Source organism: Pholcus phalangioides, unplaced genomic scaffold, assembly GCF_987345545.1.
Source record: "Pholcus phalangioides strain wild (caught in Gottingen) unplaced genomic scaffold, Ppha-v1.0 ptg000011l_1, whole genome shotgun sequence".
NCBI lineage: Eukaryota > Metazoa > Arthropoda > Arachnida > Araneae > Pholcidae > Pholcus > Pholcus phalangioides.
In genome coordinates, this window is record NW_028301604.1 from 60288088 (window position 1) to 60301398 (window position 13311).

A 13311-nucleotide genomic window follows, 5' to 3' on the forward strand; every position below is an offset into this window, starting at 1 on the left:
TTTAACAATGGAATATTTTTTATACCCCTTTTTTTATTGCTAAAATTTTACATCATTTCGAGATCCAAAATATACAGGGATATACAGGGAATATCTGCAAAAAAATATTGAAATTCTCGTGAGCATCATGCAGAGACTTACGCAGGGGCAGGAGGTGCTCATAGGGACCCGAAGAAAATTCTCAGCCACCTCGTTGGGCATTTTGCCTGTTGTGGCGTTGTTTTAGTATTGTATTGTATTGTATCCCCTTTATATGTTATATTAATCAATTTCAGTTAATTTAAATGCTTTTTGAAGGATGGTAACTCAAAATTGCTCGGAAAGAAAATTTTTATGCCCCTGAAGCCTTTTGCGCCCCTTCCAAAGGTCGATCCTGCTTACGCCCCTGGCACCATGACGCTCGCGAGTAAGAGGTTGAAGATGTCTGCTCTATAGTCAGTGTCGCAGAAGAATGTGTACGAGGTGCATGTACGATTGAGTAACAATCAGTGTAACACGCTTGTCACCATCACAGAGTAATAATACTATAGAGTGCGCGCGAGGGGTTACAATGTGAAGCAAAGATCCGGAGTCACGTGACTCCAGTCGAAAGGCTGGTCAGGGAATCTCGCTGGCAATGCTTTCCTTATGGCTGTTCGTATGACGATCTCCAAGTGCTGTCTTATTTTTCATTAGAATGGTCACCACGTGTGCAGCTTTCGGATGTTCGGAACGGTTTAGGAAAGGAGGAACATTATCCTTTCACAAAGGAATACTTTTTTGCTTATTTCCCTTCTTATAAATTAAAAATTGGAATATTAAATTGACGATGCAATGGATTTCTGACGTAATCTCAGTTTTTAACGACTCCATTTTGGATTTAATTCAATTAAAGTTCCAAGTTTTGGTAAAATTCAAATGTCATGAATCATTATTAAATGTTTTAATAGAATTTTTGGCAATAAATGATTGAAATTGTGAGTTTTATGAAGTTTTAACTGAAATATACGTCTCCGCAAGATTTGGCGAGATTTGGCGAGCTAGTGAGTTCATTCGAGTTTTGTTCAACTTGGAAGAAAATATGCTTTTCAGAAGGATAAATTTATGAAAAATATTCTATTTAAATAGAATGTGAGGAAAACTTCCCCTCCCCCCTCTAGACAATTGCAGTTTTGCATAAAAATGCATAACAACCTCTAAAAATAATAGTATTTTTACCCCTCTTCGTAACGGTTATGTTTGCATATGCTGATAAATACAGCAAAAGCCAACATGAACTAAGCCGATGAAAAAAAATCTCTCTCTATCTTCGCATTTATTATTAATTTAATTTTTATGGCGAAATATGTGTAGTGCACGCATCTCATACGGGCAGAACGAAGTTGTTGAAATAAAGTGATATTTCAGCATGGATTTTTTCCATATTCATCAAACTTACTAACTTCATTTTGAGAATTATTCGATTCATTCGTAAAAAGTGATAAATGCTACGAAATTCATCAAACTTACTAAAAATATTGGTAATTATGCATATATTTACCAACTATTATGCATAATTTCTGAAGATAACGCGCACTACGGATTTATCAAATTTACAGTAACATAAACATTATATATTTGTTGTATACAATATTTTGTTTCCTGTGTGTGTATAGATATTTAGAAAGCTATTAAAAACTGTGCCAAAAAAATTTATTTCATGAAATTTATACTGTTTATATTCATTTCCTTCAAATATTATATATTCAATTAAAATTTAAAAATCCATGTGTTAAGAAATTATTAAGAATTATCCCTTAATGGAAAATTAAAAAATTCCGTTTTCCAATATTTGTTTATTTTATAGAATTTATTTTTTCAAATCTGATACTCCCTAAATATTTCACATAAAAATGAGTGAAATTCATTGAAAAAATGAAGGAAAGTTTTCATCAACTTGATCGAATTGAGTCAAATTTCGTTACAGCAACATCCTAGCTTCTGCGAAAACGCGCCAAATGTAATAGCGCAGAACCTGTTCTTTCCCCGACAATACTGCTCATCTTTTCTTCACGTTCGACAAGTTTTATGAATAGAGTGCGCGGTCTATTTATATCTTAAGTCTATGGTCACCATCATCACGTGTGCTGTAGAAGATTTGTCCTTCGCCTTCCATTAATTTTCGCAGGTGAGGTTTCAAAAATCGATAATAATAATTGTTATGAAAGCATGCCTTAATTATTTGAAATTAAGCCAAATGAACAACTTCACAGCATTTTTTTACAAGCGTTTTTTTTCTCCTTTTGGACAGGGTGCAATATTAGCTTCACTAAGTAAATTACTATCAAAAATAGAAGTAAAACAAAATCATCACAAAAATATTAGTGCTTATAAATGACAACAGTCTATAACAGTCTTTTCTGTATGATGTGTCGCTGTATTGTTGGGTAGCATGAAATCGTTGAGGAAATTCAACAAGATATTGCAGAATCAAATTTGTGTTCAAACCAGTAACAGGGTTGTGATTCCCAATAAGTGTGTACGGCACTTTAGTGTGCAGCTGCAGCAACCATGCCTTAATATCAGGAATGGGTGCCACGAGATCTGAAATTCTGCTCATATAGCCTACCTAAAGGGTGCCACGAATGTAAATAATTTAGGAAATTTCTAGTTTATAGCCAAAAAATAATTTATAAATGATTATTAATAAAGACCTGTTGGAGAATGAGGAAGATAAGCTTATATTGGTCATTGGCATTTTTCTCTCCGCCTTAGATTATTAAACTATTAAATTGCTTTTAGCAATATATATATAGCTCTTCATGATAACTCTTCTGGAAAGCGTGTGATCCTGATCCTTGGTTGGTATTTCCTGTCCTATCTTATATATAATTTGAACTGTTGTCGGAATTACTGACTCTAGTTTGAAGCCGGCACATGTGACTGTACTCCATAAAATATGTATTATTCACAGTTTTCCCCGAAATATTCATAGTTTTCTTAGGAATTATCAGTTTTAGTTTTGGAGAAAAAAAAATTCTTCTAATGACAAAAATTTCTTCGATAATGTCAATGAGGATACTGTTTATCATCTAGTGTTCTGTCTTAATTTTCCTCCTAAATCCTGGTAATTGATAGGTAGATCTATTCCAGAGAAATCATGGACGGAGTGGAAAACTATTCCTTTGAAGTAAAATGAGTTCAAATATTTTGTAAACAATGACGTCTCATTATCAGTATAATCAGATTTCAAATAAGCAAATTATTGGTTCATCGATTATATGAGTTATTCATTTCTGGTGTGCTAAAATGTACATTCATCATGAACATGTGATGCCTAGTTGGGCAACAAGATAATTTAACGAGGCTTGTTTTTTGTATTTTTGCATCTGGGGCTCTTTTCTTTCGCTCTCTCCTGCCAATGACTGAGACATCATGTGACATCAATGACTCAGCACCACATTATATTTAATATTACATTTTATATCTATACATATGTTATGGTAAAAGTGAAAAATTTGGTGATTATGCGTAACCATTTTGGTAAGTATGGCAGATTTTGTTCTTATACTAAGAATTTATCACATTTATCAGTGATTATGTCGATTGGTTCCAAGTTGTATTGGTACATAAATCGTCAATGAATTACTTTGAATTTACCATAGATTATGGATTTGGTCGGTAATGTTGGTTTGATTTGTAAATGTTTGTGTGTAAAAAATATATTTTATCACTCATTCTAATTTAATTCAATTTTTATGGCAAAATACGTGTCTCGTGGACGTTTCACAAACTAATAAGCTGATTAAATGAAGAGAATAGGGGAGATATTTTTCATATATATCAAATTTATCAACATATATTAGTCCATTATATTTAACAAAATTATCAATATTACTTCAATCAGGAAATATGGGTAATCACCCGTGAAAATTATAAGCACATTAAAATCAAATTCACCGAGGTGATTTGTGACTGCATAATCACTGATTTAGCACTTTCTCCGTAAAAAACGTACAGGTATCACTATCTATCCCTTACCGGTAAAAAAAGTTTGGGGGAGTGAAATATTTCAAAAATATCCGACAATTCAGTGATAAAATAGCTGAACCTTCACAATGTAATGTGTATACAATCCCCATAAAAGAAACAAAGCCAATTCAAGAAAGGGCCTTGTTGTGCGTAAATGTACCATAATTCCACTTGTGCGAAAATGATGTTGTGAGGATCTGTTGCCAAACCGTTTATAAAATTTTTTGTTCACTATAAATTTAATTTTAAAAAATCAATTCAATAAGTAGAAAATGCCTTGCTCTTGAATGAGAATGGGACCTTGGGTAAGACAGGAGTCACGAGAACAGAACATGGTTCAAACAAAACCGTAGGCAACAAAAATTAATAAACTCTGCATTAGCGATTCGAGGGAGAAAAGCTTACGCGAAAAACAATATACAACTGAATTCATGTAAATAACAGTGCTAAGATCATACCAAAATTAGATGTATTCAGATACTGGATACTGAATGCACGCGTGTGTGTGTCGTCCCTTACATAATTTTCTACTATAGAGATCACTTTACAAAAGATTATTCTTACAGAAATGAAAATCATTTTATAACAAATTAGCTTACAAATAGAGACACAAATAACAGCTTCCTTATTCACACACACACAAAAAATATTCTCAATAAAAATGTATTATAGGTGACTCTTGCTGCATCCGTTCTCACGCCAGCGACAGGTTTGCACCCTCCAAGACGGGATAGTTCAAGTGAGTAGTCTAGTGTCTAGTCTACCTACTACAGAACTATCCACACTTCCTCATTTCCTTCCCCCCTCCCCCCCCCGTTAAATATATACTTACATTTTTTTTTATTACCATTTTTTCTTAAGGCAAGCCTGTAGTGCCCTTAGAACTAAGAACCTGCTTCAGTACAGGGGTGGCAATTTCCTCTTTCCCTCCCTTATATAAAAAAAAATATCCCTCATCCTGACTTTTTGAATCGCGTCTACAATCTACCATGTAGTAGCAAAGACAGCATCAACCGCCTAAAAGCCAGGTTGAACACCCAACACAAATATGTAACCAAGGAGATTAGTGTAAAAATATCTATTGGGAGGAACAGCATATAACTTCTCTCTTAAAACCCTTCTATCCATTCTCTTTGATGAAAGATATAAAAACTTTTATTCCAAACCTTACCCCTCTAACTATATAAAACTTAATAAAAATTATATAAATGTTTGAAAAACACAGTATTCAGATTTTCTATTTTTTGTGAAACAATTTTTTTCATAGAATTCTGTGAATATTTAAAACTGAGAGTATTGTTTAATATACAATCAAAGTCGGTTATAATGATCTAGATTGTTACGAACCTCAGATATGAAGTCAGTAAGTGCTGATCTGAACCGATTTCTATAGAAGGTAATGTTAATTAACCTCATTTTTAATGTCTCAACGAGATAAAATTACACACTTTTTTTCAACTTCTCTTTGTAATGTTTTTCCAAGAAATTCTCATAATTTGGATTCGGTAATGTCAGCGTATACATTGATAAACTGTCTACTTTCTCTGTTCATTAATACGACCATTAATACAAGAATTATTGCATGAATGTTGGTATTTCAAACTTTTATTTTGGAAGGGACCTCTGGAACTGACTTTATAGCACGTTTCAAGGAATACGTCAAATACGTCAATGTCAAAAAATGTATCATGAACTAATATCTCAACCTATGTTATAACGACACTATTTCGTGGTCTCCTGATTGTCATGATAAAAGAGTTTAGTTTGACCATAACTCATATACTTCGCCTATGGAAATGAACGGCCTAACCACCAACAGTTCCTGTAATTATAAGCCTGGTAGCCGGAAAGTTTCGTTTCTTCAATGTAATTGCGTTCATTCGAGATCTGTATTTACGAGTATTGAGTAATCTTTCAAAAAAAAAAAAAAAGACTTTTTTATACTGTAATACGAGAGTTAACATCACTTACAAACTTGGAAAAGTGTGAATTATTATTTTTTCAATATACCAACTAATCTTTCCACACACTCAATTAAACTCATTTCCATGATTTAAAATGGTCAACACATGGAAATGAAGCCTACATTGCTGTAGCATGTAATTATTTTGGTTGATGAGAAAAAATACGGCGTGAGGTTTTTCCCAGTGATTAAGCACTTGAGGGGTGATTTAAAAACTGAAACGTGCTCAATGACGCCTCGTGGTAACTATTCCAGAAAACGATAATCATAAAGTTGAAAAGAAAAGGGAATTGGCCTAAATAATTTTTGAATTTTCAGACTAAACTTCAGTAATCTTAATACGTTTCTAAAATTTGTGAAAATTTCGAAGCTCACTCAAGTCGGAACGCAAAACTCCAATTATTTCAAATTAATTCTTACATCGGGGGAATGTTAATTAATACCAGACAATCGACTAACAATTGAATGGCACTGAATGTAAAAATTATCGTGGTGAAGATATTACAATAATAGTATTCAGCACACGATACATTCCTTATATTCACATTACTTTCTTGAATTTTTGTAATAAACATTTTTGCAATATTTTTTAAATAACTCAAAATAATGGATAAAATTATTATTTTATGCAGGTATATAAATACAATTATAAGCAATTTCATTTTCAAAAACAATCATTTGTCTGAAAGAGAACGTAAGTAATTTATTTCGTGGCCAAAACTTGCAACCATCAGTATGCATTGAAATTCTGATCGCGTCTTCATGAGTGAATTGAATTTAAAGTACGTACTGTATATCTTAAATGCATTTACTTACAATGTTATTTTGTTATCTCATATCCATGTGAGAAGGTTTGTTCTGCTTTCAAAATTCCATGGTCACCTCGAAGGAGGAAAAACAATTTAAAATGCAGGTAAAGAGAAAACTGATAAATTTGGCCCCTTCTAGTGTAAGTCACGGCCTATGCACTCACTAAAACGATAAACATAATAAGCCTTTGTCTAAGTGGTACAACCGCAGAAGAGATAGATCTAGCGTGGAAGTAATATGCTAAACATAGTGTTTTTTATAAGGAGCTTAATACGAGCTGGTGGTGGTCCAGCGGAGACATCGAAACCGTTATTATTACAGTGATACCGCGGCTAACGAAGATAATTCGTTCCGGAATCATGTTCAATGACCAAAATCTTCGTTAGCCGAAACGCGATTTCCTATAGGTTTCTATGGAAAATCGTTTAATTCGTTCCAGATATGACTCAAAATTTCATGATAAGTTTTTAAAACAACAAAGGTTTTCTATAAAAAAAGACAAGAACAGTGAGAAAGCTAAAATAAACGGCTTCAAAATTGGATATATGAAAAGATGAGATATACTCAAGAGATCTTTTTCTTTTACACTATGTACGGAACCAGACACAACTCAGTCGAGGTGACCCCATCCATTTGTGACTTGATCAGTTCATTTCTATGTCTGACACATGCAGATGGATGGATAGGCTCCTAGAATGTCCAGACTGTTCAGCTTGATGCTAAGAGTCTTGCACTGAGAGAACGCGTGCTATGAAAACATAGGCTCTTTTCTTTTTAATGCATTTTTATCTATCATTAATCTATCATTCCACATGAAATGATTCAAAAGTTAAAGATTCTGAGGTGGACACATGAATTAATCTGAATGTCCGAATTAATTCTGATGACGATGATCGACGCTAAAATTTACCTAACGAAGCGACTGTGCTAGGTTAGCATTTGCATCCTCATCAACGAAAATGTTCCGTTAGCCGAATCCATATTCGTTTTGCAAGCAGTAAAATGAGAAGCGGTAAAATCACAAAAAAATATTCGTTAGCTGAAAAATTCGTAAGCCGAGGCATTCGTTAGCTGAGGTATTGCTCTCTTATGAGAAAATAACAGAAAACAATAAAACAAGCGTGAGAAAATTAAGGATGGAAGATTATTGCTCATAGGTGTGGAACAACCAAAAATTTGCCGTTTAGACACCGGAAACTGGAAGCGAGGTAAGCTTGTTTCTCCCTCAAAAAAGCTCGAGAAAAGTTACAAACTTCCTGTAATGGTGGGCCATATACAGGGCTATGAACAGAGAGAGAAAAAGAGATGATCGTAGTGTGGTGGATGTCCCGTTTTTCAGCATAATAGAAGGTCACATTGAAAATTCGCCTCTGGTAAATTTTTCTTTTGTGTGGCATTTTCGAGAGAGAGAGAGAGAGTATTATATATACTGTACTATATACACTCTTTTTTTTTCCTCCCACTCTGGAAATCCTGTCATAATGCTTCAGAAAATTAATAACTTAACTCTCTGAAAAAAAGAAAAAAAAATACAGTGTTTAATCGAACCTCCGGTGAGAGATTCAGTGCAACTTGATATTGAAACTGCAAAACATTTCTTGTGATTTAATAATAAACAACGTAATCTTGATGCATTCCCAAGGGATCCGCATGATCCGTCCAGGGAATTCATTAGTGTTAGTAGATAGACATCTATGCCCGAACCGGAATTCGAACTCAGACCTGCACAGTGAGAGGCTAGCTCCCTAACCACTCGACTGCCACACGGCATATGTTCTTATATTTTTTTAATTTTTGGATTGATTTTGATAATTATGTGAATTTTTCTGAAACTGATGCGCAATAGTTATCAATCAGATTATCATACATATGTATCTAAAACATACATGCTCAGTTCATAGCCCGAGGGCCAAATGTGGTCCGTGACTTCGAACCTACTTTTGTAAAAATGGGAGGGATGATTTTTCACTTTAAGGATTGCTTGGTTTTTTTTATTATGCGATGGTGATTTACAGGCCGCAACTAAGAGAGGGCAGGCGGAACTGTTGCCCCGGGCACCTGACCAGGAAGGGCACCCATTTTACTGTTTACCCTTAAAAATAACGGGGAAAGGGTTACCTAAATGGATACCTGCCCGGGATACAGAGTAAATTTTCGCTTCTAGCTGCGGCCCTGGTGATTTAAATAGTGGCTATCCAACATTAAGGGGAAATTTCATTGTAGCTTCCACACTGTGGATTTTAACGGGCCTGTAGTAGAAATTACACAACCATTCAGTATAGAAAGGCCTCATTAAAAAAACTATGTAAGCACGTGTCCGGGGGGGGGGAGGGGGGGGTAGTTTTATCAACATGTGCCAAAACGTTTTCTGCCCATAAATGATGGACAGGATATTATATACAGTAGCCTATATCATCTATACGTGTTAGGTTTGATGCATTTGCAATGACGAATGAGATACACAGTATATATTTTTGATTCAAAAATAATCGCTCTTTTTTACAGGTTTACTACCTTTTCATTTCACGACAACCATGTATATCAGAAACACCCACATTGACATTCTGGGAAGTATTCATGCCCAAGCCAGTATAAATTGAATTTTTGAATGTGTGTGTTTTTTAATCAAATCGATCAAGACCTCTCGTAAGCATGAAATTGAAAACAAGCATCGAGCACTCTATTTATTGAACGCCCGAGTGGTGTGGTAGTAAGATGCTCGTCTACCACCTCGTGAAGGTTGCCGTCAGGTCCGGGAAGAGAATATAGATAATGAGATATTTTCCCTAACGAGCTTGAGGCGACCACCGATAGAAGGTACCTTCATTTCCAACCCAACTCGTTAACGGCAGCAAATTGCAATACATCGAAGAGGCCGGAGTTAATGTGTGGTGAAGTAGTAGGGCACTCTATTGACAGAGGGAACACTGCGCAACAGGTTGAGAAGGCATTTTAAACCTAATTTTCATGAATTTCAACAAAATGATACTCATGGTATTTTTTTTAGTTTCGTTATTCTATGACACACATACTCATTGATTTAAAAAAAATATAATCGGTGAGAGAGAGAGAGATAGATTATATCTAGCGCACACACATCACGTCTGCGGATACAAAAAACAAATTAAATTCAATTTGAAACTTATTAATTATTTGTTCGTTATCTTTCAATACTGATTTTTGAGACGACCACTTTAGTGCTGCTATAATAACAGTTGACCAATTTTATAATAAAAACCCATTTAACCAACATGTTATTCAATAAAAAAAAAGTTATTGTGAAGCATCGCAAAAGCCTAATTAAACTTGAAAATAAACAGTTGTGCTCCCCTATCGTCTGTGAAACTCGCTTCGTTCATTTAAAACAGCGGAAAAATCGCCGTCTCTTCAATACGTACAATCCCATTCTCTTCATTCACCTCCAGCTATTTTTTTAATCAATCGCTTGCGCGGGAATTTCCCATATGTAATTACGATCACAATCATAGCACAACATGCGCCACTAAAGTTTTAAGGTGTATGAGTGGTGGTGTAGAGTGTATCACATAAGCAAATTGAGGTGAAATACGGGGAGTGAGTGACGTAACAGGCGTTCAATCCAATGGAAACTGGAATCTTGTGGCAGGATAGAAGTGCACACGCAAGACTCCAATTAAGCTAAGGCAAGCCGGCGTTTCTGTAAGGGGATCGTAGACATAATAAACTTTAGTAAGTCTTCTAAAACCTTTTATACTATGAAGCGCCCTTAAGAAGCAAAAATACACTATACGCGGTGATATTTTATGCCCGATAAAAGTGTCAATTAAGCAAACGACACATGTAAAAATATATTCTCGTTAGTTAATTCAAATGAAATACAGTCGAACTCGATTGTGCCGACTTCGGTTGGGGAATGTTCGTCTGTTGTTCTATATACGAGTAGTACCTATCGATGAAAATAAAGATTTTTGCTTATTTGACGTTCCGACTTGCTCATACATTGACATTACCTTTATGAAAAATTTCCATATTTTACCCTTCCCGACAATTTTTTTTTATAAAAATGTCCCGTTTTTTAAAACGAGAAGCTTGCTTCAATCCCTAATCTTTACTAGAATCAGGAATGTGAAGGTAATTTTCATAATTTATAAATTGTGTTTCAATGAATATAACGATATTCATCTCACATGTTTGCCAAGTTCATTTTTTTCCTGTGAAATAAATTTTAGAGACAAATTTTAATAGCTGTAGCATTGTTTTTTTTGCTAAGGGTATGCATTTATAAACAATATTTGGCGATTTTGTACGCATTCGACAATGTGTTTGGCGAGAATTAGCAATGTTCCGCATTAATATTACAAGAATTTCTCGTATTTTTCTCAATCAAATTGGTCATCCCGATCATAAAGAAATGAAAACTTCATGCAAAGTATTTTAGTGCCTCTGATTATACGTGTGTGTGTGTGTGTGTATATATATTTTACGTCAAAAAAGGTCTTTAAAACGTCATCCTCGGTTGTAACGACAAAATTTCGTGAAACCTTTGATATCGTTATAACCGAGTTTGACTGCACTTGAAAATTAAAAATATTTACCCTTGCGGTCCTGGTCCTGCAGTCATTGGGTGTTTGTGCATAGCCTGGTGCATGTTTTAAAATAATGTAGACGTCGGCTTCCGGACGCTATGTCGAAAAGCCTGTAAATGACAATATCATTATATTTCAGTTTAAATGACCATATATGATTTGTTTTCTAGTTACATAAAAGTCAATAAAGTACTGTATAAGATCTGATTTTTTTCATCGAGAAATATAAAATATAGTGCCTCTAAGTCTGAAATTCTTGAATTCAGTTTATCACATGGTGATTTAATTTTGCTTGGTTTGACTTGAAGTTTTAATTTTATATCAATATATTTTGTTTACTGTTAGTCCATAGAAAATAACAATGGATCGATACCTGTTTATATATATTTCATTTTCATAATTATTATTCGGAGGATCAAAAAGAAAACGAATAAAAATTTTGAGATAAAAAGCTAACATGCGTGATGTCGACTGTTTTTGCATTGGATTCGGTGAAATGCAATTTGTTTAGACCAGACTCGTTTAAAAAATATTTAGCATGCATTGTCGTTTTGAGTTATATCGCACATTATGCCAATAAATTTCCTTAAAATAAAGTTGAAAAGAACATCGTTATATACATTATGTTTTTTTTCTTTTGAAAATTTTACATAAAAGTCATACTTTGAGAACCATTTTTTTAAAAACCAGTATTTTTAAATTGTTTCTCAAATACTACAGCTACAAAATTTAACGTTCCTATCTCTCACTAGCACAAATATAGCATATTATGTATAAAAAAAACATCAAAATTTGGAAAAATTCAGACGATGAATTTAATGTGTGCTCTTAATTTATACAATTTTATTTCATATAGAGAGCTATGAAGTTCTTTTTTTATACAATGTATAAAACGCTTGTAGATCTTGCAGATTGCAGCAGTGTATAAAACACGTCAGTGAAGTGAACAAAATTAGGAATACGAAACAATTCGAGAACTATTTATTCATGATATGCAAAAACATCCCGTTGACTCGATTATTCCTTAACACAAATAATGCTACAACAAGATAAATTTTTTTTTGTTAATTTCACGAACAATAACTAGTTTTTGTAATTCAATCCTATCTCTGATATTTCTTTTGATTTTAATTAACGTCAAACTTCGAGTTCTTTGTTTAAGAATTAACTGTTATTTCACCTTGCTGAAAACAAACTGCATATGAAAAGCTCAAGTTTCAATAAAGGAAAAAAAAATATAGATGGTACGGAAAAGAATTAAAAAGACAGTATTTAAAGTTTTTATCACAAAGACAGTGGTTGAACTGTCGTCTTTCAAATGATTCAGTTTTAGCAATGAAATAATAAAAAAAAATCCAAGCGCAAAAGATGCTTATATGTATATCAAAAGACGAGAACTACGTTCGCCACAAAAATTTCAGCCTAAACACAACAAGGTTTTGTTTTACTCGCATTTTTTATTTCCAGCTTTTATTGTCTAATTAGCACTTCAAAAACCTCGAAATGCATTGGGAATAAAATAAAAGATAGGGATTTATAACACGAAGACACACATATTAAGAAAACGGCAATAATAAAAAAATTGTGAAAAGAGAAAACATACAATCTATACATGAAACACGCTAAAAAGAAATACTTCCTATAATATATTCGTCGATTAAACATTAAATAAAGGATAAAAAGATTTGAGTTTCTCATTTTTATTCATGGAACAACAATTAGTTTAAAGAAACCATTGAATACAGGAGTGAACTAACTATCTTACAAATAAAACGCTACGAAATTCTCATAATTTTTTTTATAGACAATTTTGTTTTATGATAATATCGTCAAGCTATCAGTAAAAGCTTAAATTGATAACGAACAAAAGCAAACTTGATTGAAGGTACTAGAGTATTTTGGTTTTTCATAATTATAATCGTGTCACGTACTGCAAAGCTCCGTTATAACCATCTATCTAGAAGAAACGTATTCGAGAATTTT

The 13311-nt window shown here is 33.6% G+C and overlaps 1 protein-coding gene across 1 annotated transcript in view; it reads right to left on the reverse strand.

Annotated features, from left to right (window-relative positions):
* The window catches only part of LOC149080646 (zinc finger MIZ domain-containing protein 1-like), a 128690-nt gene that overhangs the window by 70155 nt on the left and 45224 nt on the right, over window positions 1–13311 (reverse strand). The window contains exon 2 of the mRNA XM_089239813.1: window positions 11338–11438. Coding sequence (XP_089095939.1) covers window positions 11338–11390 — 53 coding nt within the window. The 5' untranslated portion in view covers window positions 11391–11438. The remainder of the gene's footprint in view (window positions 1–11337; window positions 11439–13311) is intronic.